We start from the raw sequence: 27153 nt of genomic DNA, 5'->3' as shown, positions 1-27153 counted from the left end.
TGCTTCACTGTCTTCACTGTGAACTGTGGCTTGAATTCAGAGTTTGGGGGTCGTCTCACAAACTGTCTGTGGCCCTTGGACCCAAAAAGAACAATTTTACTCTCATCAGTCCACAAAATATTCCTCCATTTCTCTTTAGGCCAGTTGATGTGTTCTTTGGCAAATTGTAACCTCTTCTGCACGTCTTTTATTTAACAGAGGGACTTTGCGGGAGATTCTTGCAAATAAATTAGCTTCACACAGGCGTCTTCTAACTGTCACAGCACTTACAGGTAACTCCAGACTGTCTTTGATCATCCTGGAGCTGATCAATGGGTGAGCCTTTGCCATTCTGGTTATTCTTCTATCCATTTTTATGTTTGTTTTCCATTTTTTTCCACGCGTCTCCGGGGTTTTTTTTTTTTTGTCCATTTTAAAGCACTGGAGATTATTGTAGATGAACAGCCTATAATTTTTTGCACCTGTGTATACGTTTTCCCCTCTCCAATCAACTTTTTAATCAAACTACACTGTTCTTCTGAACAATGTCTTGAACGTCCCATTTTCCTCAGGCTTTCAAAGAGAAAAGCATGTTCAACAGGTGCTGGCTTCATCCTTAAATAGGGGACACCTGATTCACACCTGTTTGTTCCACAAAACTGACAACTCACTGACTGAATGCCACACTACTATTATTGTGAACACCCCCTTTTCTACTATTTTGACTAATAGCCCAATTTCATAGCCTTAAGAGTGTGAATATCATGAATGCTTGGTCTTGTTGGATTTGTGAGAATCTACTGAATCTACTGGTACCTTGTTTCCCATGTAACAATAAGAAATATACTCAAAACCTGGATTAATCATTTTAGTCACATAGCACTACTATTATTCTGAACACTACTGTGTGCGTCTGCAGCTCTGTGTGATACAATGACGTGAGTTTTAAAGTTCTCCATCTCTGGATTTTGATTTATTCTGGATTAATCTGACCCTCAACAGGCTTCTTTTTTTTTTTTTCTACAATCACCTCCAAATCATCAATTACTGACTTCATGCTGTAAAGTTACTTTACTTGTGTGAGGCACCTTGAGGCAATTTTGTGATTGGATGCTATATAAATGAAAATAAATTGAAATTAAAGTTGTGGGCTTTTCTGATCCATTTGTAATCAGTGTGCACAGAAATGACTCCAGCCACACTTTACTCAAATCAGCAAATATCAGAGCTGAACTTTAATTTGTACCTCTGTTACTGTGCACATCCAGACTGCTCTGGGTTTTAATGGAAATACATTGTGATCAGATGGACATTTTAGCCGCAGTGAGCGAAAATCTGTAATACACTGTTTATTCCATGGAAAACAATACAAAAACTTTTGGACTTTTTTTGTCTGGTGACTGTGAATATCTGGTTTATACGATGACGGTTTAGGTGAGTTTTACTGAACATGGGACTGAACAATAAATTGACCTCTCAAAGCTTTGATGATGAAGTCGCTTCCATCCCACACGCTGACTTTATTTTCCCAAATGTTTCTTCTGTTCAGATCTGAAGTGAATCTGTACATCTTGAAGCCCTTGTTGTGTCTGTTTGTGCCTCCAAACGAACAACCCGACATTTTCAGAGAATAAATGAATAAAATAGCTGCATTTACATACAGACACATTAACAGCCAACACTGTTTTAGAACCAAGATGGCTCCAAGAGTCACGTAACCAGGTTTTTTTTTTCCCCCCTGACTTGTCATGTCGCCACTCTCTCAGTCAACGGACTTCACTGTAAATGAGCCTGTCATCCAGCCTCTTTCACCATGACTCGAGATTCTGGAACCAAAAGTGTTCCTGGACTGTGAAGAAACCATGAAATGTGATTCGTAGACACTGATCGTCTGAGAGCCCCTGATCATCATGGTGACTGAGCTCTCAGACAAATACAGACCCTGAGACTCATTCAGCCATGAGCAAGAATTAAATGATTAACAATGGAGACCAAAACATGATGTTGAAGGAAGAAGAGAATCACGGTCTCCAGTCAGCTGCAGCACGTTCTGGAGGTCACAAAGGAAGGATGCGTCTGTCACCTGTGTTCACCAACATGCAGTCGAAGTCTCAGACTTTAGGTGTCTAACAGCAGAGTGTCCAACCCACGGGCTGCCAGCAGAGGGCGTGACACGCATGCAGCTGACAGGAAGTCCAAAAAAAAAAAAAAAACAGTTCTGGGTGAAAGTCAGAGCAGTTTTTGCCAAAGCTGACCTCAAGCCTTCAGAACCAAGGACAGCGTCCAAACCAGTGGACAAATGTGACATAAGTTTACTTTATTTTCATGCCATCTTTAATGTGAATTAAAAAAAAAAGTGAATATTCAACAGGTTTAAACAGAGACTGAGCTGAATGAAATGATTCCAGGTTTAACTTCTTTCTTCAAACTGCGACTTGTTCTTCAGCAGGAATGCGGCCAGATACTCGATGGGGTTTGGAGGTCTGAAAGAAATTAAAGATTTAAAAGAAATTATCACTAGACGGACATCATTTGAATGTGATTTAAATAGGACGGAAAACAATAAAGGTTTCAGATTCTATTTCATTTATTCTGATACACAACAGAAATATTTTACCAATGTGGTACTTTAAAGTTTGCAACAGTTTCATGGATCAGTTTTTTAAAAACAGGGTTTTGGGGCTGAATTAAGTCTTCAAAGTGAGACCAGCTGCCATAAATGTTCTGAGTCCAGACAGCAGCGTCAGGGTTCAGATCAGTTGGGCTCGATCACTCTCGGGACTGGATCTGATCAAACATCTGAGAATCTTCATTGGCACTAAATTAAAGCCGCTGAATATTTTACTCAACACAAAAACTGCAGCAGATCAATAAATGTGTTGATCGGCACTGACAGTAAGAGACAGCACCGGACGTGGTGTCTGTTAAACTGGTTCAGCATGCTGGACTGACCTTTCTTTGGCGAGCACAGACAGACCCTGCAGCAGGATCGGCACCACAGTCTGATCCAAATACGCTCTTGTGGGCAGTGCCTGAAGGTCCACCTTCTGCTTGGAGATTTTTTCTGCAGGTTTCTCGTTCTCCACTGTCCTCTGAGGAACCAGACCAACAGAGGGCACCGTCAGCACTTTACCAAATCATTGCAATACTGCCCCCAGTGGCTGTTTGTCCTGTGAGGGGTGCTGTCAGGCAGATTCTGTAGAGACTTTGAAGTCCAGACTTAAGACGCATTTATTTTCCCTTTCATATGTCTAGCATACTGGTACAGTTTTATTTTACACTTTTTACTCTTAATTCATTTAATTAGTAAATGGAGCGGGCTGCGGCCTCAACTTTATCTAAATTCTGGGTCTTTTAGTGATGTTTAGGGCGAGTGGCCGGCGATCACCTTAGTACAAGTATTTCCTGTTTTTCTTGTTGTTTAATGGCTGACAAATTATACTGTATTTCTTGTCTTTCTGATGCCTGATTCTGTTTTTTTCTCTCTGTTTGAGGTGCAGCTCCATCCAGAGATGGGTGTGGTATTTGTGCTGGAGACCCTCCTGTCCTGTGCACCAACTTGCACCAAATCACAACAGAGTTGCCTCAAGGTGCTTCACAAAAGTAAGGTCTAACCTTACTAACCCCCAGAGCAGCAGTGGTAAGAAAAAACTCCCTCTGAGGAAGAAACCTCTGTGTCTGTATCATGGCCCAAGCAGAGGGTCGCCCCTTTGAGTCTGGTCTGCTTGAGGTTTCTTCCTCAAATCATCAGAGGGAGTTTTTCTTACCACTATCACCTGTGTTCTTGCTCTGGGGTTAGTAAAGTTAGACCTTACTTGTGTGAAGCACCCTGAGGCGACTTTGTTGTGATTTGGTGCTGTATAAATGAAAATAAATTGAAATTGTGTTGGTTACCTGGAGGTTTTCAGTCAGGCTGAAGTCCGGATGAGGGTTTTCAGAAACCTGCTGGACGATCAACATTTGAACAAAAACAGGCTGTAAATGTTTTTATCATCAAAGAAATAAACACTTCACATGTTCATAACAGCTGAAAGTTACAACTATTTCAAAACCAAAATGGTTTTGTCATCTTCAGTTATTTTCTTTAAAGATTAAGCTGTCATCACATTTTACCACCAGAGGGTGCTAGACCAACCCTGCGAATAGAAGGAATCGCAATGACGTCACACCCTGGGCGGGGCCCACAGCGGTAGGCAGAAAGGTCCTCTGACTGTGTGTAGGACTTGAAGATGTTCAAACCGTGCATTCGGTGATCCATCACACACTGACAGATCAGCACCGTGCATAAAAAACACATCACATCCAGACGGATGACAATCCGTTTGAAACAGCGTTTAGCCTCAAGGATCAGATGTGGTTTGGCTCAGAACTGTGTCCAGTACAGGAGGTAGATGGATCAAACTCATCACATTAAAAACAAACCTCCCCGTCTGTATTTTTTTCTTTTTCCTTTGCTTTTCTCTGCAGCTCCACATTTAGGTGATAAACTGCACTGAAGTTATTATGAGGGCTGCAAACTAACAACCATCTGATCATTCTGTTCATTTTGAAATCAAACTCAGTTTAACGTGCAAAAGAGCGATTTTGCAGACAAATGGATGAACACAAAGTGTAAAGTTGGACTCACCGGCGTCAAAATGACTAAGAAATAAAACCAGTGAGAAGAAACACAGAGGAGACGGTCCAGGAACCCAGGGTTCGGTTCGAGCTGGTCTGGCGGCTTTCAGGTTGTTGTTATGGATGGGTTGATTATGTGTTGGTGGATCTTGGGGGGTTTTTTGGAAGTCATGTGATCCACAGGTGTATGTAATCAGGTATAGAATTAAAGCGGCCACCTCATTTTTATTTTTTTATTTTTTTTGGCAAAGACCTTTGGCTCCTTGTTTTTCCTCCATCATTTTATCAACTTTGCACACACACACACACACACACACACACACACACACACACACACACACACACACACACACACACACACGCAGAACTGCTGCATTTAATGACTTTGTAACTCAGGTGACCTGCAGCCGACACATGGACGCACACATGAGCCGGACTGTGCACGAGTGTCTTTTTTGGGCCGCATTTAAAAAGTTCCTCAACTTCAAATCACGTCCTGCTGCTGCACTCAGCCCACAGAGACGGAACCAGACAGCAGAAAGAACTCAGACAGACGTCAGCAGGCGGATAACAGTGATTCCTCACGTGACCGCTGATAAAATAACTGGACGCCACCAAAAACTTGAAATTCTTCACGCTCGTCATCTCCAAGACTTAATTTCTCACAATATCGCTTTTGATCTTCGGGATCAAGAGTTGACACATCATCTGAAGTCATCTTCCTGTGCGTTTTCTCACTGTATCTGCTTGGAGTCTGGAGTTTTCTGCCTACCATCTGTGTGCGCGTGCGTGGGAAAGGCGGAAGTAAACAACAACAGTGATCCTTCTATCTAACACTAGCTTGCTGCTAAGCTCAAGTAAGCTAATACTGTTTCGTACTCACAGGGGTGTGGCCCTCCATCGACTGATCGCCGTCCGTGTGATCTGAAAGAAAAACATTTCTGTTAGCAAGTTCATCCCTAAGAGGGCGGCGCTAAAGTCATTTTCTTCTGATTAGATGATCCGAAAACGAGAGAACATACTGAAACGTGCTGACAGGATGCACGAAATATGGACTGATCCCCTCAACACCACCCCCCAAACTATTGGACAGTTTACCCTTATGACATCACAAACAACTGGGTGTTTGTCTTATTGCCACCAAGTCTGTTAGATTTGACCTAATGTATGTGTGTGTGTGTGTGTAGCTGGGGGGGGCATGTCTCCAACCCACGGTCCATCAGCACCAGATTCCCCCCAAGGATGTGTTCTTTCCCCTTTTCTCTCTGTGCAACAACAGCTGCACCTCCAGTCACCAGTCTGTGAAGCTCCTGGAGTTCGCAGAGGATACGACCCTCATCGGACTCATCTCTGATGGGGATGAGTCTGCTTACAGACAGGAGATTGACCACCTGTTGTCATGGTGCAAACAGAACAATCTAGAACTCAACACCCTCAAGACAGTGGGAATGATTGTTGACTTCAGAAAGAACCCAGTCCCGGCCGCCCCATCATCCTGTGTGACTCCCCAGTCACCATTGTGGAGTCCTTCCGTTACCTGAAGATCAACATCACCCAGGACCTCAAGTGGGAGCTGAACGTCAGCTCTCTCACCAAAAGAGCAGAACAGAGGATGAACTTTCTGCAGCAGCTGAGGAAGTTCATCCTGCCAAAAACAATGATGGTGAACTTCTACACTGCCATCGAGTCCATCATCTCCTCCTCCATCACCGTCTGGTACACTGCTGCCACTGCTCAGGACAGGAGCAGACTGCAGCGTATCATCCACACAGCAGAGAAGGTGATCGACCGCAGTCTGCCATCCCTACAGGACCTGTACACCTCCAGGATGTTTGTGAAGGTAGTGGCCGATCCCTCTCACCCAGGACACAAACTTTTTGTCACCCTCCCCTCTGGCAGATGACTGAGATCCACCAAGACTAAAACCTCAAGACACAAAAACAGCTTCTTTCCATCTGCTGCTCGACTCATAAACAATGCCAGACACTCCCACTTACCCTGTGCCCCCCCCCCCACTACTACAAAGTACAGATTGGTTGTCCCTGCACTGAAAGGTACTGCACACCTGTACTCCAGTCACCTGTTTTTGCACAGCCCCATTCCAGTACGTTATATTTAGCACTGAACATAGCTTTACCTATTTGACTCTTTTACTTCTTACAGAAGTATTTTTTTCATTTTCTTATTATTTATGCACCAACAACACCAGATCAAAGTCCTTGTATGTGTGAACTTACTTGGCAATAAATTTGATTCTGATTGTGTTTAAAAAAAAAAGCAACAACAAATGAGCTGGTTTTGAACTAAGCAGGGAGGCAGTGGTAAGCCTTGGTTTGATTCCTTGTCAGGCAACTCACTAAAGTGCCCCTGAGCAAGGTCCTCAATGTGGTCATGTGGCTCCAGTCAAGTGTCTTGCAGTGTGTGTGTGTGTGTGTGTGTGTGTGTGTGTGTGTGTGTGTGTGTGTGTGTGTGTGTTCTCACTGTCAACACTGAGCTGGAAAAATCTGAGGAAGTTGATCATTTATTATTGAAGCTTCGATGCAGACAAGAAACATTTAAGTTTGATGACACGCCGATAGAAAGAGTGCATTCCTAATTAAAAAAACCCTGAGGTTCTGGTACCTGTGCGTGCTCTCTGACCCGGTTTCATTTGGGGCATAGATTCAATTCCGGACTCAAATCGGTTCCAGTGTGAATGAGCACTTTCTAACTGAACTGGTTTAAACTGGAGTCAAAGAGGAAAACCTACAAAATGTAGCAAGATGTCTTAAAAAAAAGTGACATTTTTAAAACGAAACTGAAATAAAAACATTAAGGATTGATAATGTTTTAGCATTTTTAAACATAACTGCAAATATTTAGTGTTTGTTTTTTTTACATTACAGTGAAATTAAATGATTTTCCTGACTTTAGTTCACTTCAAAACTCACTTTTTTCATTCTTCTTTTTTTTTAACAACCAAAGCTCGCTTTAGCATCGTTTGGTCGCACAAACGCGCTGAGCCGCTGAATAAATCAAACGCACCGCTGAAAATTCTCCCAAAGATCCTGATCGATTAAAATTAATATAGAAACCTCAAAATATTCAGAAAAAAATGTAACGTTTAACAATGAACTCACCGTCCGCCATGTTTGTTGTGGCGCTTTACGTAAGATGTCGGATGTACGTCAACGCGTCGTTTAAAAAAAACTCTTTCAAAATAAAAGTATTAGCGACATGTGTAGTTTAGTCAGTTGGGGCGGAGTCTCAGTGCAATCAAATATTTATTTGTTTGTTTGTTTGGTAGCATTTGAGGAGTTGCTTTTGCCAACATTTGCTGGTGGGGGTGAGAGATGGTGGGTTGAGTGCCTTTATTCAGAGAGCGGCGTCAACTCAGAACATTGCGCCATCTTGGTTCCAACTGCACTGAAACTTTTTTTTTTTTTTTTAAGCCAATTTTATTGACAATTCAAGAACAAAATAATTGATAACACATAAAAGAGAAAGAATATATACAACATAAATGGCATTTCACAAATAAGAAACAATTTGAATATTGCCACAACAGGCAACAGAACTGAAAGATGACCAGTATACAAGTAAAGGACATATAGAAATAAATTAAATTTTACAAAAAAATATAAATAATAAAGTAAAATAAAAAAGGCAAATAAAATCAATTTAAACTAGGGGTTTTCTGATAAGTTCAATTTGTTAAACAAACAATGCAGTTCCATGGCTTGATTTTTGTTCATAAATTTCACAGATGAGAAGTAGAGGCAGAGTTCCTTGTGAAAAGTGGAGAAGGATGGTTTTGTCTTCAGGAAACGGCACTTGTGAATGAAGAATTTACCCAACACAATTATTACATTTAGAACACTCTCAAATTTCTTTTCTTTTCCTAAAATACCAAATATGATGTCATATTTTGAAAAATCAATTAAGTTTGGGATTCTAGGAAAAAGCCAGTAATTCACGTCATCCCACAAAGCTTTTGCGTATATACAATCATAAAATAAGTGATCAGTTGACTCAATTTCCCGTTCGCAAAAAGAACAACTGTTATCATCAAAAGCAAATCGGTGTCTGAGAAAATCTTTTGAAGGATAAACATCTGCAAAAGTTTTGAAGTGTACTTCTTTAGCTTTTGGGGGAATTGGAAGTTTTATATAATTTGTTCCAATTTTTTTTGATTTTATCATGAGAGAATAAATGCGAGAGACTTTGGATTGGATTTATAGGGGAACAAAGCATTAGTAAATAATTTCCTAATTTTGGAATTTGAAAGTGTTCTAGCTGTAACATTTTGTCCGTTTATCAGGAGTTTTGGTAGTTCTGAGGACCTGCAGATGGGGTTTTGAAAAAGATTGGTTGCTGTAGGTAAAATATTTGGAGGGATAGCTTTAATAATTTTTTGAAATTCTTTTTTCTCTGCTTCCAGGTTATATTTAGTTTTGAATTCATCAAATGATAATAGTATGACTTTATCATTTAATAAATGCATCACCGACCAAATTCCTTTTTCATACCAATTCTTTAAAAAGATTGATTTGTTTCTAGATTTTATATAATGACAATTCCATAGTGGAGTATTGTGAGGACTATGATTATGTTTATAAATTAGTCTCCAGTACAATAAAACTTGCTGGTGAAATGATGAAAGTTTATGGGTAATTTCCGAATGTCAAAATCACTTCTAAGTAATAAGCTAATTCCTCCCATTTCAGAAAATATTTTATTTAGAATATGAAACCATAGGCTATTTTGATTAATCAAGAAAGACCTGAGCCAATTTATTTTTAAAGTACCGTTAAGGCTATCGAAATCTATAGCTTGTAACCCTCCATCTTCAAACTGTTTGACTAAATTCCCTTTTCTTATATAATGAGTTTTTCGTCTCCAAATAAAGTCAAAGTTCATTTGATTAATAGATTTAATTGCTGACTTAGGAAATCCTAGTGTATATGCCGGGTAGACCAGTCTGGAGATACTTTCCATTTTTGTGATAAATATTCTTCCCAGAATGGATAAGTCTCTCTGTGACCAATTATTTAAATGACTTTTACATTTTTTTAGTTTCTCCCAAATATTAAGATTTTCAAGTTCAGTCTTATTTTTAGTTATATACATACCTAAATATTTGACTTTGGATTTTATAGGGATGTTAGACGCATTAGATAAAGTACAGTCTTTTAGAGATAGTATTTCACACTTGTTTAAATTCAATTTTAATCCTGAGGCTTCTGAAAAAAGATCAATAATTTGGAGGAGTTGAGGTATATCGTTTAGATTATTTAAAAAAATGGTTGTGTCATCAGCTAACTGGCTAATGGAAAGCCCTTTACCTAGTACAGCAATTTTACCAAAATTTGCATTTTTTTTTTGAATAATCAGGTCCCATCTTATCTTAGGGACCTCATAGTACCATATTACCCCATTAGAGCGCTTCGCTCTCAGACTGCGGGCTTGCTTGTGGTTCCTAGGGTTTGTAAGAGTAGAATGGGAGGCAGAGCCTTCAGCTTTCAGGCTCCTCTCCTGTGGAACCAGCTCCCAATTCAGATCAGGGAGACAGACACCCTCTCTACTTTTAAGATTAGGCTTAAAACTTTCCTTTTTGCTAAAGCTTATAGTTAGGGCTGGATCAGGTGACCCTGAACCATCCCTTAGTTATGCTGCTATAGACGTACACTGTGTTTCATAATTATTGTATGGCCTTGCCTTGCAATGTGGAGCGCCTTGGGGCAACTGTTTGTTGTGATTTGGCGCTATACAAGAAAAAAGTTGATTGATTGATTGATTTTTTATTTGTATAGCAAGCATTTCTGCTGCTGCAGTGAACAACAGAGGCGAGATTGGGCATCCTTGTTTTATACCTTTGTTAATCTTAAATCGTTGTGAGGTGCCATGAGGAAGACATACTGAGCTATTTGTATCTTTATAGAGTAATTTGATTACATTAATAAAGTTATTTCCAAATCCAAAGAGATCTAAAGCCAGAAACATAAATTCATGCTCTATCATATCAAAGGCCTTATAGAAGTCTAGGAAAAGTACAAAACCTTCATTTTCAATTAGATATTTATAGTCAATCAAGTCCAAAATGAGGCGGGTATTATTGTGAATAGAGCGACCTTTTAAAAAACCAGACTGAGTGTCAGAAATAATTTGGGATATGCCTGATTTTAACCTGTTTGCAAAAATGTGGGTTAAGAGCTTATAGTCATTATTTAATAAAGTTATAGGTCTTAAATTATCCAGAAGAGTTGGGTGTTTCCCGGGTTTAGGTATGAGTGTGATCACCCCTTGTTTCATAGTATGTGTTAAAGAATCCTTTTCTAAAAATTCTACAAGCATTCCAAAAACAAGGGCTTTGATATGATCCCAGAAGTATTTGTAAAAGTTAGTGGTTAATCTGTCACAACCTGGGGCTTTGTCCTTGGATAAAGCACCTAATGCTTTATGTAACTCTTCGGGAGTAATTTTAGCTTCACATATTTGTTTAAGATTTTCATTAATTTTAGGAATAAAGTGTTGAATAGATTGGTAGAATGTCTCAGCCTTAGGTTTTGAGTATGAGGAGGAATATAGGTTGCTGTAAAAGGTAAAGATCTCTTTGGATATTATTTGAGGATCTGTGCATAAGTGATTGTTAATTTGTAAACTATTAATTGCATTTCTTTCTTGTCTTATTTTTTCCAGCCTACAGAAATATGCTGTACTTTTCTCCCCCTCCTCTATCCACTTGGCTCGGGATCTTAAATATGCACCTTTCGCTTTTTTAGTATATATCTCGTCTTAATTAGATTGTAAAATGCTTCTCCGTTGTTTGTCCTCATTATTAAAAATAGTTTTGGAACAAATATGATTAAGCTCTTGAATAATTTCTATTTCTTTTTGTTTCATTTGGTGTGCTATCAGCTTACTATGTTTAATTGAGATTTGGCGTACTTTAAATTTAAAATACTCCCATTTTTCTGCAAAAGAATTTAAGTTTTTATCTGATGTAATAAGACCAATTTGTTCAATAATTTCGTTATTAAAATTTTCACTGGTGAGCAATGATGAGTTAAATTTCCAATAACCTCTGTTGTGATGTTTTTTCATTTGAGATGTGATATTAAGTAGTATCAAACAGTGATCGGTTAAAGGAGCGGCTGAAAATTCAGCATTTACAGTTTTTTTGCAAAAAATTGTTTGAAATTAGCCAAAAATCAATACGGGATTTAGCTGTTCCATCAGGTTTGAACCATGAGAAGGACTGAACAAGTGGATTAACCAGCCTCCATGGGTCTATTAGGTTAAGATCTAAACAAAGGTTTTGTAAAATTGAGTTTATATGATAAGATTGGAATTTGGAAGGAGACCTATCTAGCCAGTCGTCATACACCATATTAAAGTCTCCACCCAGTATGATATTATTTGTAGAGTATTGGAGTGATAGATTTTTAAGATGATTGGTAATTTCCACTAGAAGTAGTTTGTTTTGAGTAATATTGTTATAGCCATAAATATTGCAGAAGATCAGGAAGTCATTTTCCATTTTAAGTACACAAATTAGCCAGTGGCCCCGGTCATCTTTCCTATGAGTTTCTGTTTTATTATGAAGGTTCTTAAATAAAAAAGCTAAACCAGCTGATTTGTTGGTACCATGACAAAGAATTACTTTTTCTCCCCACTGATTAGACCAAAAACTCTCATCTGCTTCAACAGAGTGTGTTTCTTGCAAGAAAATAGTCAGTTTTGACATTTTTACAAAACAGAAATATTGATTTTCTTTTGACATGGTCTCTTAAGCCCCTAGTATTTAAAGACACACAATTGAAATTAAAAGGAAAAGTGGACATAAATGAAATTATAGAACAAAGTAAATAAAAATCAAAATTCTCACGTAAAAGTAGAAGTGTATGTAAGCTTGAAACACTGAATCCCTTTAACAAAACTAGGAAAAAAAAAAACAGTAGACCTCCAAAAACTTAGTCAAGTAGTAACATCTCAAACAGGTTTGTAAACAATAGTTAGGGTTAGTTTTGGTTAATAGTTTTAAATCTGCGTATTTGAACTTAAGGCAAATAGCCTTTGAAAAATTAATTAAGTGCAACTTTAACAGGAAAATTATCTATGTATTTTATTAAGATACCTTATTACATTTTTTTTTCCCCTTTCCAGTAGTGCATTGATGTTTTGGATAGCTGTATAATTAACCAGGGAATACCCGAACTCCGTTGATATACCCGACGTGTCCTCGGTAGTAGACGTTCTTCCCCTCTGCTCTGGCTTGCTCCATTTTTGACCAGGCTGCAGCTCTTGCTTCCTGGTCTAGTTTGCAGAAGTCTTGCTTGAAGTATATGCCCAACTCCTTGCGCGTCCTGGAGTTCTTGGTCAGCTTCCAGAAGGCGTCACGGTGATGTCTCATGGTGAATTGGATTATTATTTGACGGTGTCTCCCCTCATCTCTTCTCCCCAGGCGATATGTGGTGTCCACAGCGCTGTCCAGTGATGATGCCCATTGTGGTGCGATCTTGCCCAAGATGTCGATTACTTCTTTGCGTGTCTCTTCTCCCTCCTTTTCTTTTAGGCCCTGGATTTTCAAGTTCCAGCGACGCTTGTAGCGCTCTAGCTCCAGTATTCTTTCTTTCAGCTCCACATTTTCTTTGGCAATAGCAGGCATTTCTTTTTCCAGGTCAGCTAGTTTAGTTTTACAGTCTTTTATATCAGCTGCATTCGTTTCAACTAGCTTGGAAATGTTAGCCACCATTATCATGTTGTCACGTAGCTGTATTCCAAATCCGTCAATTTTCCTTGTCAACTTGTCAATGGCTTCTACAATGGAGTTGTTACTATCTTCATTTTGAGCTACAACTACCTTGTTAGGCGGCGTGGGAGCTTTGGTGGGTGTCGGTGGAGTTTTCCTTTTAGTTGACGGCAGTGAAACATCCATTGTGTACACGTGGTCAGACGCTGAGGAGCTTTTGGATGCCGCGGCTTTTTCCCGCGACATCTTCTTCTTCTCCAAAAAGCACTTTAACTGGTTGAAAAAAAAACACAATCTTGAAACTCAGAAGTGATGAATAAGATCAGAAACCTGTTTGTTGGTCAAAAAAGGTGGTCTAAATTGGAAAAACTGGGATTAGTGCACGACAGCTTAAATAAAGTTGCCTGCCCGGGCCGCCATCTGGCCGGAACTCTGAACTGCGCTGAAACTGAATGAACCTTTAATGCTTTCAACATTTTTTTCAATCATTTAACCACAGTGAACCATGGAAATAGAGACTGGAATGGACGTCACGTGACTAGCGGCGTGCGGCCGTTACTAAGGGTGGAGAGAGACCTTGAGCCAGTGAAGGAACCTGTTAAACAGAAGAGAAATGAGGGAAAAAAGGCAGCCAGAGCTTCACCATCAACGGCACCAACTACAAAAACAAATTCTCCAGTACTAAAATGAACTGTACAAGAAAACAAATGTCTATTTTAAAGTCGCTATGTCGCAATTTAATATCGATATGCTGAGACTTACGATGACAGAAAGAAAAACCCCAGTAAATTCCCCAAATTTCCACACTTTACATAAAACATTTTTTTTTCTACCCAGACATGTATGGATTCATTAGAAAGAGCAATTAAAGGGCTTTAAAACAAGCCTACTTTTATTAAAATCTGTTAACAAATAGCGACAATAGAGAGAGAAAAGCAGCACAGTTTGACATAATTTCCCCAAATTTCTGCATTTTACATAAACGTTTTTTTTTACCCACACATGCATAGGTTCATTGGAAAGAGCTTTCAAATGCTTTTAAAACAAGACTAGGTTGATTAAAATCCGTTAAGAAATAGCAACGCTAGTGCGAAAAAAGCGGTCAGTTTATTATTGATGATCTGCACATCTCCACTCTTAGTAATGGCGCCCCCCTGTGGTTAGTGACGGTAACAGACTGAGGCGCGCACGAACATTCCAGTCTGTGTTTCCATGCAGTGAACGCGCAGTTAGTGACGTTAAGCTCGAGTCAGTCTGCTCGACACAGCATCGAGCTTTTTGAAACAGAAGTGTCAGTGAGCAGCGTGTCGAGCACGCCCCCATCACGTGACCACTGCGAGCGAGGCCTCGTTACGTCACACCACGTGTCGAGCTTCGCGGAAAATTCGAATAATCTGGGTGTGTCAATACGACCCGCCAAGTATTTAAATGAGATCTGAATCGCAGCTCAAACCGTGGGTTTGTGAGAGGAGGAGATTGTGAGCGACACTGTTATTACCAATTAGCACGTGAATCGGAGCCAAGGAAAGCATTAGTTTATATTTAGGTCTAGTTTAGAGTTCATTTAGTCTAGTTAGCTACATACACATAGGATCTAACATAGACAGACACACACCAAACACAACATACGAGGTCTGTCCATAAAGTATCGTACCTTTTTATTATTTTTTTTAACTATATGGATTTCATTCATATGTTTTTACGTCAGACATGCTTGAACCCTCGTGCGCATGCATGAGTTTTTCCACGCCTGTCGGTGACGTCATTTGCCTGTGAGCACTCCTTGGGAAGGAGTGGTCCCACCCCGTCATCGGATTTTCATTGTCTGGAAATGGCAGAATGATTTGGGGTTTTTTCCATCAGAATTTTTTCAGAAACTGTTAGAGACTGGCACCTGGAAACTATTCGAAAAATTTATCTGGCTTTCGGTGAAAATTTTACGGGCTTCACAGAGAATAAGGACTGGTAGTACAGCTTTAAGGACCCCATTAAGGACGCTCAGCGCGCCGCGCTCCGAGCTACGACGACGCGGCACAAGCCACCGGACCATTTCTAAGCTGATGGCTCTGTGGATATGAGACCGTCGTGTGCTCTTTCTCTGGTTATCACAAGAGCTGGACATCAGCCATTTTCTGGCAGATTTCACTTTTAACAAGAGATTTTGTCGTGGAAAGCCGCGCGGAGGCTTCGCACTTAAAGACCGATTTGCTTTGGAAGCGAGACAAAGGAACACCTCCGTTTTGGTGTGTCAGAGGACAAGTTTGGACATGGCCAGCTCTCCACAATTTCACTGATACTTACTGGGCTGGTAAGCATTGAAAGCCGAGATAGACAGAGAACCAGCTCCCAATTCAGATCAGGGAGACAGACACCCTCTCTACTTTTAAGATTAGGCTTAAAACTTTCCTTTTTGCTAAAGCTTATAGTTAGGGCTGGATCAGGTGACCCTGAACCATCCCTTAGTTATGCTGCTATAGACGTAGACTGCTGGGGGGTTCCCATGATGCACTGAGTGTTTCTTTCTCTTTTTGCTCTGTATGCACCACTCTGCATTTAATCATTAGTGATTGATCTCTGCTCCCCTCCACAGCATGTCTTTTTCCTGGTTCTCTCCCTCAGCCCCAACCAGTCCCAGCAGAAGACTGCCCCTCCCTGAGCCTGGTTCTGCTGGAGGTTTTTTTCCTGTTAAAAGGGAGTTTTTCCTTCCCACTGTTGCCAAGTGCTTGCTCACAGGGGGGGTTTTTCTGTAATTATTGTATGGCTTTTGCCTTACAATATAAAGTGCCTTGGGGCAACTGTTTGTTGTGATTTGGAGCTATATAAATAAAATTGATTTGATTTGATTTGATATATTATAGGTAGATCAGAGACTGAGCTGAGTGACTGAAGAGCTGTGATTTAGTTGAAGTGAAAGGTGTGAGAAAGGTGTGTGTGTGTGTGTGTGTGTGTGTGTGTGTGTGTGTGTGTGTGTGTGTGTGTGTGTGTGTGTGTGTGTGTGTGTGTGTGTGTGAGAGAGAGAGTGAGTAGTGGTGAGGAAGGGACATGGAGGATCCAGTTCCAAAAAGAGCTCAATCAATCTCTTGGGAGCACTTTGATCTAATAAGCCCCAAAAAGGTCAAGTGCTTGATTTGTGCTCAAGAGTTGAGGTACAGTAACAAAACGTCTTCAATGACACCTGAGGTCCAAACATCCCCAGACATCAATGGCTGCTGCTCCTGGAGCAGGAATCAGACCATGTAAGCTGTATTTTATTCTTTATCTAAGATTAAAACAAACAAAAACAGCTCATCATGTCAGACTGTGTTTCCATTAAAGGCAGACAAGCTGATTGGATGAGGCTCTGGTGGACTATGTTGTGGAAGATGCACAACTGTTCAAAACAGTGGAGAGCAAAGCCTTCAGGGCTTTACTACAAAGGTTTGACCCAACATATGCCCACCTCCAGAGGAGAAGACCTGGCAAATAAATATGTGTTGATACCAGCAACATCAGTGTCTTGTGAGCAGGTCTTCTCCAAAGCTGGAGAGGTGGTGAGGCAGAAGAGGAGCCGATTAAAGTCCAGCACTGTTGAAATGATTCTTTTTTTGATCAAAATAGTTGGAAGTTGCACAATCATGGTCTCCTATCCCCTCTATTCTACTAATTACAGTAACATAAGCACCAGTTGCAGAAGCACATGTCTTCTCACTTTTCCCGTCACATTTGATCTAAATATAGTTTGAGGAATGATAACACAAATCTACATATAGTCTACAATAAAGGCTTTCAGAACCATTATGTGTGCATCTGTAGGGACTAATTATTACATTAAGAAAGACACAATAATACATATGACTTTTTATTATTATTATTTTTCAAGAACAAACCACATCAGTCATGAATTAATGCAAACATTTGTCAGGACACTCGCTCAAGGTCATTCTCAAAACAATCCATCAGATGTCACCCTTCAAACTGTATCAAACACATCGAAGCAGTGTGTCGATTTTCAGCCAGTTGTGTTGGTTCATGAGGCTTCCAAATTGCCATCAGTACCTGCTGCAAAGAGCAAACCTTTCACACGCACACAGACAGTCAAACAGAGACGATGGACCTGCACTGAAGAAAAACCTGAGTCACTTTAAGTAGCATGTCTCATCAGATACAGGTGCAGACCAACCAAGGTGTAAATGATAATGACTAATTATGTGTAGGGACAAAAATGAGCACTAGGCGGAGGTAAAATACAGACAGACTAAGAACTGTGAGGACATAAAGGGCCACCAGAGGGAAGCAGAGAGTGCTGAACACTGAGAGGTAATAAAGGGCCAATGCAGAGAATACAAGACAAGAAAAAGGGTGAGATTGACAAGGAGTGATAGAGCAGGAAATGACAAAAACTGAGACAGACAGAACATGACAGACAAAAGCTGGGAAATGCAAAGAATGTTAGATCAGAAAATATGTGATACAAGAATATAAAGATAACCTAAAGAGATGGAAGAAGACAGATCAGAGTTGGTAAGAGATGAATAAAGAGGAGACCAGAACCCCAACACAGACCAAACCACAACAGATGAAAACTTTCTGAATTACTTTTTCACACTTTACTGTTTCACTGAAGCTGTGTGATGAAGATGATCACTGATTAAATTTGCTTCACTGCTTTTTTACAGTGTGTGGCATCTGATGTTCACACTTTTTCCTCCTCTCATCTCTTTCTCCTCTCTCTCTCGCTTTCTCTCTCTCTCTCGCTTTCTCTCTCTCTCTCTCTCTCTGTGTGTGCGTGTGTGAGGGAATGAGAGACTTGTCACTCTCACACTGTATTTAGAGGTGGGCGATACCGGGAATTTTGGTATTGATCCAATACCAAGTAAATACAGGCCCAGTATCGCCGATATTGATACTGATACTTTTTCATATTTAAGCTTCATAGATCCAAAGGATCCAAAAGACCTAGGATAGAATTTTGCCAAACATTGTACGTGACAACAAAATACTTTATTATCACAATCAACATTTTTGTTTAAAAAATATTACTCAACACAACTTTAAACAAATCTCCTGAGTAGAAGGTTGACTCGAGGAGAGCGCTGAGTGGGCGGGCCAGGCTGAGCCTACCTGCATGGCTGTTGGCTGGCGCCGCTGAGCCACGTGATGCGCAACAACAAAGACCAGAGGGGGAGGGTGCGCTGCTCCGTGGTTGTGTGACACAGCGCAGCGCTGCTCTTACAGACAGAGGGTAGACTTTGATGAATCTATGTGTGCAGCAGTCAGTGCGTGCAGGAGAGAAAAAAAAGCTTGAAGATTGATCTTTTTACATGAGGATCATTCAGTATCAATACCAGCGTTGGTATTGATATTAGAATCAATCCGCCCTCCTCTAACCGTATTTGAGCAAACTTTGGAAACATGAAGGCTTTCAACTGTGAAATAAAGCCTATAAATGAATTGCTGGAGCTCTACAAGCAGAAGGAGCTCATTTTATCTGAAGACTTTGACGGAGTTGTTTTCCCACTGTGTTCTTTCTCTCTCTCAGCGCTGTGGTTCTGCTCGGCTTTCTGCCGGCGAGCAGGCAGTTCAGCACAAACAGCCTGACTGGATTTTAGAAAACTACCTGAAAGCAGAGAACAATATAACGGCACTGTGATAACACTATAATGGCGCGGTGCCGTTGTTCCATTGTCTGAGGAGAACCCTGTTGATACTTTTTGCAGTACTCTCACTGTCTACAAGTGTAAAGTGTAAAGTATTACATGTAGGTCATCAAAATCCATGTCATCAGTACTTTATGAATGGTAGTTACTTAAATTCTGTAAGTGAGGAAAAAGATCTAGGAGTTTTAATTACCAACAAATTGTCTTTCTCAAAATACACAACCAAAGCTGCCGCTAAGCCTAATAGTGTTCTAGGTATGATTAAGAGAGCATTTACATTTATTGACAAAGAGTCATTTTTAGTTTTGTATAAAAGTTATGTACGACCACATCTTGAGTACTGTGTACAAGTATGGTCACCACATTTAGAAAAAGATAAATTGTTACTGGAAAAGGTTCAAAGACGTGCAACCAAATTTGTACCTGGGTTGCAAAATTTGAGTTATGAGGAAAGATTAAGTGAATTAGATTTAACAACTCTTGAGGATAGAAGAGTTCGGGGTGACCTAATTGAAATGTATAAAATTCTACATGGTTTTGAGGCAATAGACCCCAATATTTTATTTACTAGATGAAGGTATCTTGGCCTTAGAGGCCATGAACTCACTGTGGAAGTGAAAAGATCACGTCTTAATATTAGAAAAGTTTAGTTTAGTAATAGAGTTGTATGTTTGTGGAACAGCCTCCCTGAACACATTGTACTCTCACCTGATGTAAGTTCTTTTAAAATTAATTATGACAGATATTATACCACCTCAGTTTAAGTTAATATGGTATAAAAGATTGTATTTTTATATCGAGATTACTTGAGGCTTGATGTGTGCTTCTTTTTAACCTTATAATATTGACGGGATTTTAAATGAATGTTTTTATGAGTGCTTAATATTGTATTTTAATGTACTGATGTGTGCTTTTATTATACTATGTATATACTATTTCACACAATAAAATGAATTATGAATGATGTCTTTCTTGGATAGAAGAGCGTTTATCCCATCAGTATCCATGGACCCAAACCTTCTGCTAACCCTAACCCTAACCCTAACCCTAACCCTAACCCTAACCCTAACCCTGTCATCTGCGACGCATCACCCCTGCGCATGTGCTAAACCCCATTATGACAAAATCGGTCCACAATCACTCATAATGTTGCCCGAAATGGTGCAGAATCAGTCAATAATGTGGCTATTGTTAACTCTGAATGATTTATTGTGAAAAGTATTGCAATTATTATATGCAAATCAGTCAATCAGAACAAAGGATTTCAGTCAGATGTATAATAAATCTAAATAACTCACGATCACATGACATGTCGACCTTAATATGAAAATCCCAGGTTAGTACATTGTGGTCTGCATGACCTAGAGGTCAAGTCATATTAACATTGTCGACCGCCACCGGCGAAGAAGAGATCAGTATGTTGAAACAATTCCCTCTCTGTCTAGTAGGTTCGAGCACATTCTGACATAAAAGTAAATCACAGATTTTATCAAAGAATTTTTGTGCTAAAGAGTTTTCACCTTCATTTGCAAGACTGTTCTGCCAGTCAGTGTTTGGCACATTAAAATCACCATTTATCAGCAGTTTGCCTTTACAAATTCTGCTGGCAATATCGAATTGTTCTAACAAACTCATGTTATATTCATTGCAAATGAATGGAGCAGAGTGAACCACACTGACTCCAAATAAGTACTTTGAATTAATTGCTTGGCTTTTGTGTTTTTGTTTTTTCTGACATGCGCTCAGCACATGCAGTCGGGGCACGTGCGCCATCTGGCGTTCAAGAGATGAAACTTCAGTCAATGTGTCAGTCTGCTCCATTTCGTTATGTTTTACCCCCGTTTCGTTATTATCAGTCCCCATTTCGCTTAAAAGTAATTAAATAAAAGTACTGAATTGATTCATATTTAATCATATTTGGTTAATCAGATTTCAGTCCATTTCGTATTTTCACTGCAGTTCTTCATGTTAACCACAAACAGAGTTAAATAAAACACTGGTGGTGATTCGTGGTTTTTGTGTTAATTTAAGAGCAGTTAAAACAGACCGGGGGGTTTAACGGTGACTTCCGGTACGATTTATTGTTTCCGCCCACAGTGGTGACGTCACCCCGAAAACGCCAAAACGGACGAACCTTGTCCACGTCAAAAAAAAAAACAAACAAAAAAACAAACCCCAAAAACCCTAATTCACGTCATCTTCGGAAACCCGAACTACACTCGAGGTTTGACTGACAGTGAAGCATCATGGGATATCAAGGCCGGAAAAGTCCTTGGAGAATCGGCGAGCCCGCCTCCATTTTATCACCGACCACCGGCGAAACAGCGGCTCGGTACCGGTTCAGCGAACCGGCGGGACTGTGCCTGTGACCCGCACGGTTCTGATGTTGTGCAGTTCCGGGTCGGACTTTTTTGTCTCACGGCTGTGTTGCGGTAGAACCGGGCCGAGATGGATCTGTGAGGCTTTTATCGGTCCACCGATCCGTTCGTGCAGGAAACTTGTAATTTGTGGAAGAAGGATCAGCTTCGGATCGTCAGGTAAGAGCTTTTTTATAAGCGGGTTCTGATAAGACGGATTGTTCTGTGGCTTAATAAACGGTTTATGGGGGCCGGTGACCGTCTGCGGCTTCTGCCGCTCCGCCGCTCGTGCATCATCGGCTATCTCCGGAATTCTCCGACAGGCGGGGGGAGTTGTTGTATTTTATGTGCGCAAAAACACCCCGAGCCGATTATGTGCGTATTTGTCTGAGAACACGGAGCGACGTCAGCCTGAAGCAGCGGTACGGGGCGTGAAGCATCGAACTGCTTCAGGAAAATCACACGTTCCGTCACACTGTGTCACTTTAGTCAACAAATTTCACCAGTCCGACCTTTTTAGGCAAATTTTCCATCTCTGCCTGCTTTGTCCGCAGCTGATTGGCCATCTGTGGGTCTTCTGCTTCTTGATTGGCTGAGGGTTTGATTAGAGCTGGTTAGGAGGAAAACCTGCTGGCCAGGAGGGATCACTGGTCACAACCCCGAAACACTGTACTGCTTCATTTTATTTGGAACACCTCGTTTGATTGAAACAGTCCCTGAAACACTTAGTTTGATTAAAGCATCACATTACTTCACCCTGTTCAAACAACTGAAACAGTGTGTCGTGCTTTAAGTGTCACACTGCTTCACTGGGTGGGGATCAGTGCTGGACAATCCAAAGTATCGAGCTCATCTTGCTGATGTCTGTAGGAGGCTGTAGTCTCATGTGAACCCTCGGTGATATTGCGGGATTTGACCATTTACAGGACCTCTATTTAATAGATACACCACATAACTTCACACGGATAAATTGTGTACGATTTGTTTTCGGCTGCAGTCACAGAAGCAGCTACGAAAAGGTTTTTTTTTTTTTTTTTTTTTTTTCAGTTCCTGTTGGTGAAGAAAAAGCGAGGTGGGAGATGTTGTGTTGGTAAGTGTTCGCCTGCACAGCTAACCAGAGTAGCTCCCTTCTTTTGCCTATAAAACCGCGGCAACATGTTTGAGCTCCGGATCATAAACAAACCGGAACACATGTCCACTTTCCCACCACATCATCACTTTTTCTTTGGATTTTCATTTTGTTTGCGTGTAATTTGCCAACAACCCCATTGAAAATGCCTTGGTTTGTACCCTGGAAGTAGAGAAATTACGTCATAATGCGTTTATTTTACCCCTTTAGCGCCCGCCGGCAAACAAGACTGCACCGCCCTACGACTCCGCTCGGGCCTTTGGGCTCTGATCTCCGACTCCGCTTAGACTCTTTGAACTCTTTTTGGACTCCCCCCCCCCCCCCCCCCCCCCCCCCCCCCCCCCCCCCCCCCGCTGCGTGCAACTGACGCAGAACATTCCTGCGTTTATTAGATACACAGCATATGCAACTTCAAGCAGGCCTGGTGTGACTACACACTACTACTTTTTACTCTTTATTTTTACTTTGTCTTTTATTTGTTTCATTGTCTGTTGCAATTTTATTGTTATTTTTAATTGGGGGTAACTTGGTGCCCATTTTTTTAATTATGTACAGCACTTTGGTTGACTGCTGTCATTTTAAATGTGCTTTAGAAATAAAGGTTGAGTTGAGGGGGCTCTGTGGCACTGGCATGTAAGGAACTGCTCAAGTTATGCTGCTTAAACACAAGATGAATCAAGGACAGTTCAAAGTTTGGACATAAAACAGCATAATTGCTGAAGTGTCATGGGAGAACGGGATTCGTGGTTGTGTTAAATTCATGGACTACAGTAGTTTTGTCTTCATCCAGTGGGGCAAGAAAGTATTTAGTCAGTCCCTGATTGTGCAAGTTCTCCTACTTAGAAAGATGAGAGAGGTCATAGGTACACTTCAACTATGAGACAAAATTAGAAAAAAATCCAGGAAATCACATTGGATTTATTTATAAATTATGGTGGAAAATAAATATTTCGTCAGTAACAAAAGTTCAACTCGGTACTTGGTAACATAATCTTTGTTGGCAGTGACAGAGGTCAAATGTTTCCTGTAAGTCTTCACCAGGTTTGCACACACTGTAGCTGGTATTTGGTCCATTCCTCCATGCAGATCTCCTCTAGAGCAGTGATGTTTGGGGCTGTCGCTGGGCAACATGGACTTTCAACTCCCACAACAAATTTTCTATGGGGTTGAGGTCTGGAGACTGGCTTGGCCACTCAGGACCTTGAAATGCTTTTTTACGGAGCCACTCCTTCATTGCCCGAGCGTGTGTTTAGGATCATTGTCATGCTGGAAAACCCAGCCATGTAGCATCTTCAATGCTCTCACTGATGGAAGGAGGTTTTGCCTTAAAATCTCACGATACATGGCCACGTTCATTCTTGCCTTAATACCGATCAGTCGTCCTGTCCCCTTTGCAGAAAACAGCCCCAAAGCATGATGTTTCCACCCCCATGCTTCACAGTAGATATGGTGTTCTTGGAATGCAACTCAGCATTCTTCTTCCTCCAAACACGACGAGTTGAGTTTTTACTAAAATGTTCTATTTTGGTTTCATCTGACCACATGATATTCTCCCAATTCTCTTCTGGAACTCTGATAAGACTGAAATGATGGTTCTTGGTCCAATGAGACATCGGCATCAATTTGACCCGTTAACGCTTAGCCTAGGCTCATGTGTCATACATCATACTGACAAAGTGAGGAACCTTGGGGTCATTTTTGATCCTACATTGTCCTTTGACCTCCACATTAGAAATATTACAAGGACTACTTTCTTCCACCTGCAAAATATAGCGAAGATTTGTCCCATCCTGTCTATGGCTGATGCTGAGACGCGATCCATGCGTTTGGCTCTTCTAGATTGGACTACTGCAATGTTCTATTTTCTGGTTTACCCGCAGTCCAGCATTAGGCTCGCCAATTGGTTCAAAACGCTGCAGCCAGACTTTGACAGGAAGCAGAAAGTTTGACCACATTACAACCCATTTTGGCGTCTCTTCACTGGCTTCCTGTCCCAGTGAGATCAGATTTAAGGTTCTGCTACTAGTCTATAAAATTATTCTGGACTGGCACCTCCCTACCTAGTTGACCTAATTAAACCCTACGTACCGGCCCGGCTCTGTGTTCTCAGGGTGCAGGACTGCTTTGTGTCCCAAGGGTGAATAAGAAGTCTACGGGTCACAGAGCTTTCTCTTATCATGCCCTGTTCTGTGGAATGATCTCCCTGCATCAATAAAACAGTCAGATTCTGGTAGACTTTCAGTCCAGATTTAAGTCCAGACTTAAGTCTAGACTTAAGATGCACTTATTTTCCATTTCATATGGCTAGCATACTGGTATAGTTTTGTTTTATGCTTTTTACTCTTTTAATTCATTTTATTAGTAAACAGAGCGTGCCGCAGCCTCAACTTTACCTAAATTCTGGGTCTGTTAGTGAAGCTTAGGGCTAGTGGTCAGCAATCACCTTAGTATTTCTTCTATTTTTCTTGTTGTTTAATGCTGGCAAATTATGCAGTATTTCTTGTCTTTCTGATGCCTGATTCTGCTTTTTTTGTCTCTATTTGAGGTGCAGCTCCATCCAGAGATAGGTGTGGTATTTGTGCTCGAGACCCTCCTGTCCTGTGCTCAACAGCATTTCCTGTATATTTGTTTTGTGAATTGTTCTGTAATTTATGCCTGTAGCATGGCCAAGCAGAGGGTCACCTATTTGAGTCTGGTCTGCTTGAGGTTTCTTCCTCAGAGGGAGTTTTTCCTTACCACTGTTGCTATAGGGGTTAGTAAGTAAGTTAGTAATAAATTGAAATTGGATCATCCATATGCTCTCTGGAAAACTTCAGACAGGCCTGGACATGTACTGTCTTAAGCAGGGGGACACTCATGGTACTGCAGGATTTGAGTCTCTCTCTGCGTAGTGTGTAGCCTTTGTTACTTTGGTCCCAGCTCTCTGCAGGTCAGTCATCAGGTCCCTCCGTGTAGTTCTGGGATTTTTGTTCACCGTTCTCATGATCATTTTGACCCCACGGGATGAGATCTTGTGTGGAGCCCCAGACTCTACATCCATCAGTATAGAGGAGCTCAGTTTCTGGTTGAGTTCCTCCTGCGGAGCCATACTGGACTCTGTGGCTCCATTAAAACCTGTACCGGTTCAGACCAAACCTGAGCCCTGGTTCAATAAAAGAACTTATGCAGCCGGACAGGAGTGTCACAGAGCTGAACAGAGGTGGAAGGAGGATAGATTGCAGATCTCCCTTCAAATTTTAAAGGGCCGTTAGTGCTGCTACCAGGAAACTGTTAAAGAGGCCTAAAGGGGAACATCTGTCCATTATCACCGAGTCCAACCGAAACAACTCTCGTGTACTTTTTAAAAGTACTGACTCTGTTCTAAGCCTCAGCCTGCCTGCATGGAAGCGTCCCCTGAACTGTCAATCGGTTTGCAGTAGGGCTGCAACAACGAATCGATAACATCGATAAAAATCGATTACAACAGGCGTTGGCAACACATTGCGTCATCGATGCGTTGTGTCAAGCGATTATGGCGTCAGAAGCTGCTGGCCGCTTCTGACAGCGACCAGTGCACAGAGCAGATCAGACGCTGTTTCGTAGAACTACACAGTTAGAATATGGCAGATGCAAGTAGACGAAAGAAAGTCAAGACTTTAAAAGTGTGGGAGCACTTTACGTTAAACAACGCAAAGACGTTTGCAAGTCGGACCTCGCATGGCACGGGAGGCTCAGGCTGTCTGCGCGTCTCCCAGAGCAGCAAGGTGAGGGGCAGAGAGGGAGAGAAAAAGAAAGAACAGTAACAGCACCGACAGTTTTTTATTAATGTTGTCAAAGTCCTACCATCGACATTAACGCCTGTCCGATTGTCCGGGACAAGTGTAAAATGTGATCGGACAAGTAATAGCTCTAAATCGTACTTAGGTAAAGTTAGAAAGATATTCACAGATTTAAAGTTCACGGCTCAATAGATCTTAAGAGAAACATTGTAGAAAGACAAACACCACTAGTTTCTAACCTCAGGAAGGTCGACAACGAGCTACAACCTTATTTTTATCCATATGAGCCGTCCTCTGAGCTGAAAAAAATAACACTGATCTGAACGAGCAGCCGGCAGAGAAACAGAAGCTTAGGGACCGTCTACAAAGTGCATACATGAAAAAAAAAACAACAGAAAATTATTGAATAAATCATTGTAATAAGGAGTGATATCACCAAATTCACTGCACACATCAGTGGGGTCCTGCTGATTATACTACAGAGCTCAGTTTGGAAAAATGCCATTATGAAAAACTTGGCAGAATTTTTATTTTTTAAATTTTAATAGCATCAAAGTCACAAGATGTGGTGTCACCAAATTCACTGCACACAACAGCCATGTCCTGTTGATTATACCAGAGCACTCAGTTTGGAAAAAAGTTAATTTAAAAAAATTTGGAGAATTTTTCATTGATTATATTTTCAATAGCATCAAAGTCATAAGGTGTAGTGACAAAAAAATTACTGCACACGACAGTGGTGTCCTGCCGATTATACTACAACACTCACTTTGGGGAAAAAGTAATTTAAAAAAATTACTGGAGAATTTTTGATTTTTACATTTTCAATAGAGAGAGAGGGGGGGAAGAGAGAGACAGAGGGGGAGAGAGAGAGAGAGGGGGGGGAGAGAGACAGAGGGGGGAGGGGAGAGAGAGAGAGAGGGAGAGAGAGACAGAGGGAGAGACA

The 27153-nt window shown here is 40.9% G+C and overlaps 2 protein-coding genes across 5 annotated transcripts in view; one reads left to right on the top strand and one right to left on the bottom strand.

The window, feature by feature from the left end:
* Nucleotides 1-2275: 2275 nt before the first annotated feature.
* Nucleotides 2276-7772, bottom strand: dpy30 (dpy-30 histone methyltransferase complex regulatory subunit). Of its 2 annotated transcripts, none has more exons than XM_034189276.1 (5): nt 7716-7772; nt 5480-5520; nt 3874-3921; nt 2932-3071; nt 2276-2462 (listed from the first exon to the last, which is right to left on the bottom strand). In XM_034189276.1, exons 1-5 carry the CDS (start codon nt 7723-7725, stop codon nt 2390-2392), a joined length of 312 nt encoding a protein of 103 aa, XP_034045167.1. In that variant the 5' UTR covers nt 7726-7772; the 3' UTR covers nt 2276-2389. The 2 variants fall into 2 exon arrangements, with proteins under 2 accessions (XP_034045167.1, XP_034045166.1); XM_034189275.1 differs by having other exon boundaries at nt 3874-3924; nt 7716-7758.
* Nucleotides 7773-21403: 13631 nt separating this feature from the next.
* LOC117527088 (CSC1-like protein 2) overlaps nt 21404-27153 on the top strand; it is an 83999-nt gene continuing 78249 nt past the window's right edge. For all 3 annotated transcript variants that reach the window (XM_034189263.1, XM_034189264.1, XM_034189262.1), the window contains exon 1: nt 21404-21500. The gene's annotated coding sequence lies outside the window, so the exon portion shown is untranslated. The remainder of the gene's footprint in view (nt 21501-27153) is intronic.

Source organism: Thalassophryne amazonica, chromosome 15, assembly GCF_902500255.1.
Source record: "Thalassophryne amazonica chromosome 15, fThaAma1.1, whole genome shotgun sequence".
NCBI classification, from domain to species: domain Eukaryota; kingdom Metazoa; phylum Chordata; class Actinopteri; order Batrachoidiformes; family Batrachoididae; genus Thalassophryne; species Thalassophryne amazonica.
Note: the sequence above shows the minus strand (reverse complement) of the source record. Positions and strands in the feature narration are given on the sequence as shown.

What these genes read in the sequence shown, in the direction of transcription:
- dpy30 (XM_034189275.1), bottom strand. An exon ending in CGATGGAGGGCCACACCCCT is followed by an intron (nt 3,925 to 5,479) that starts GTGAGTACGAAA and finishes TTGATCGTCCAG; the next exon opens with CAGGTTTCTGAAAACCCTCA. An exon ending in TCTGTGCTCGCCAAAGAAAG is followed by an intron (nt 2,463 to 2,931) that starts GTCAGTCCAGCA and finishes AATTTCTTTCAG; the next exon opens with ACCTCCAAACCCCATCGAGT.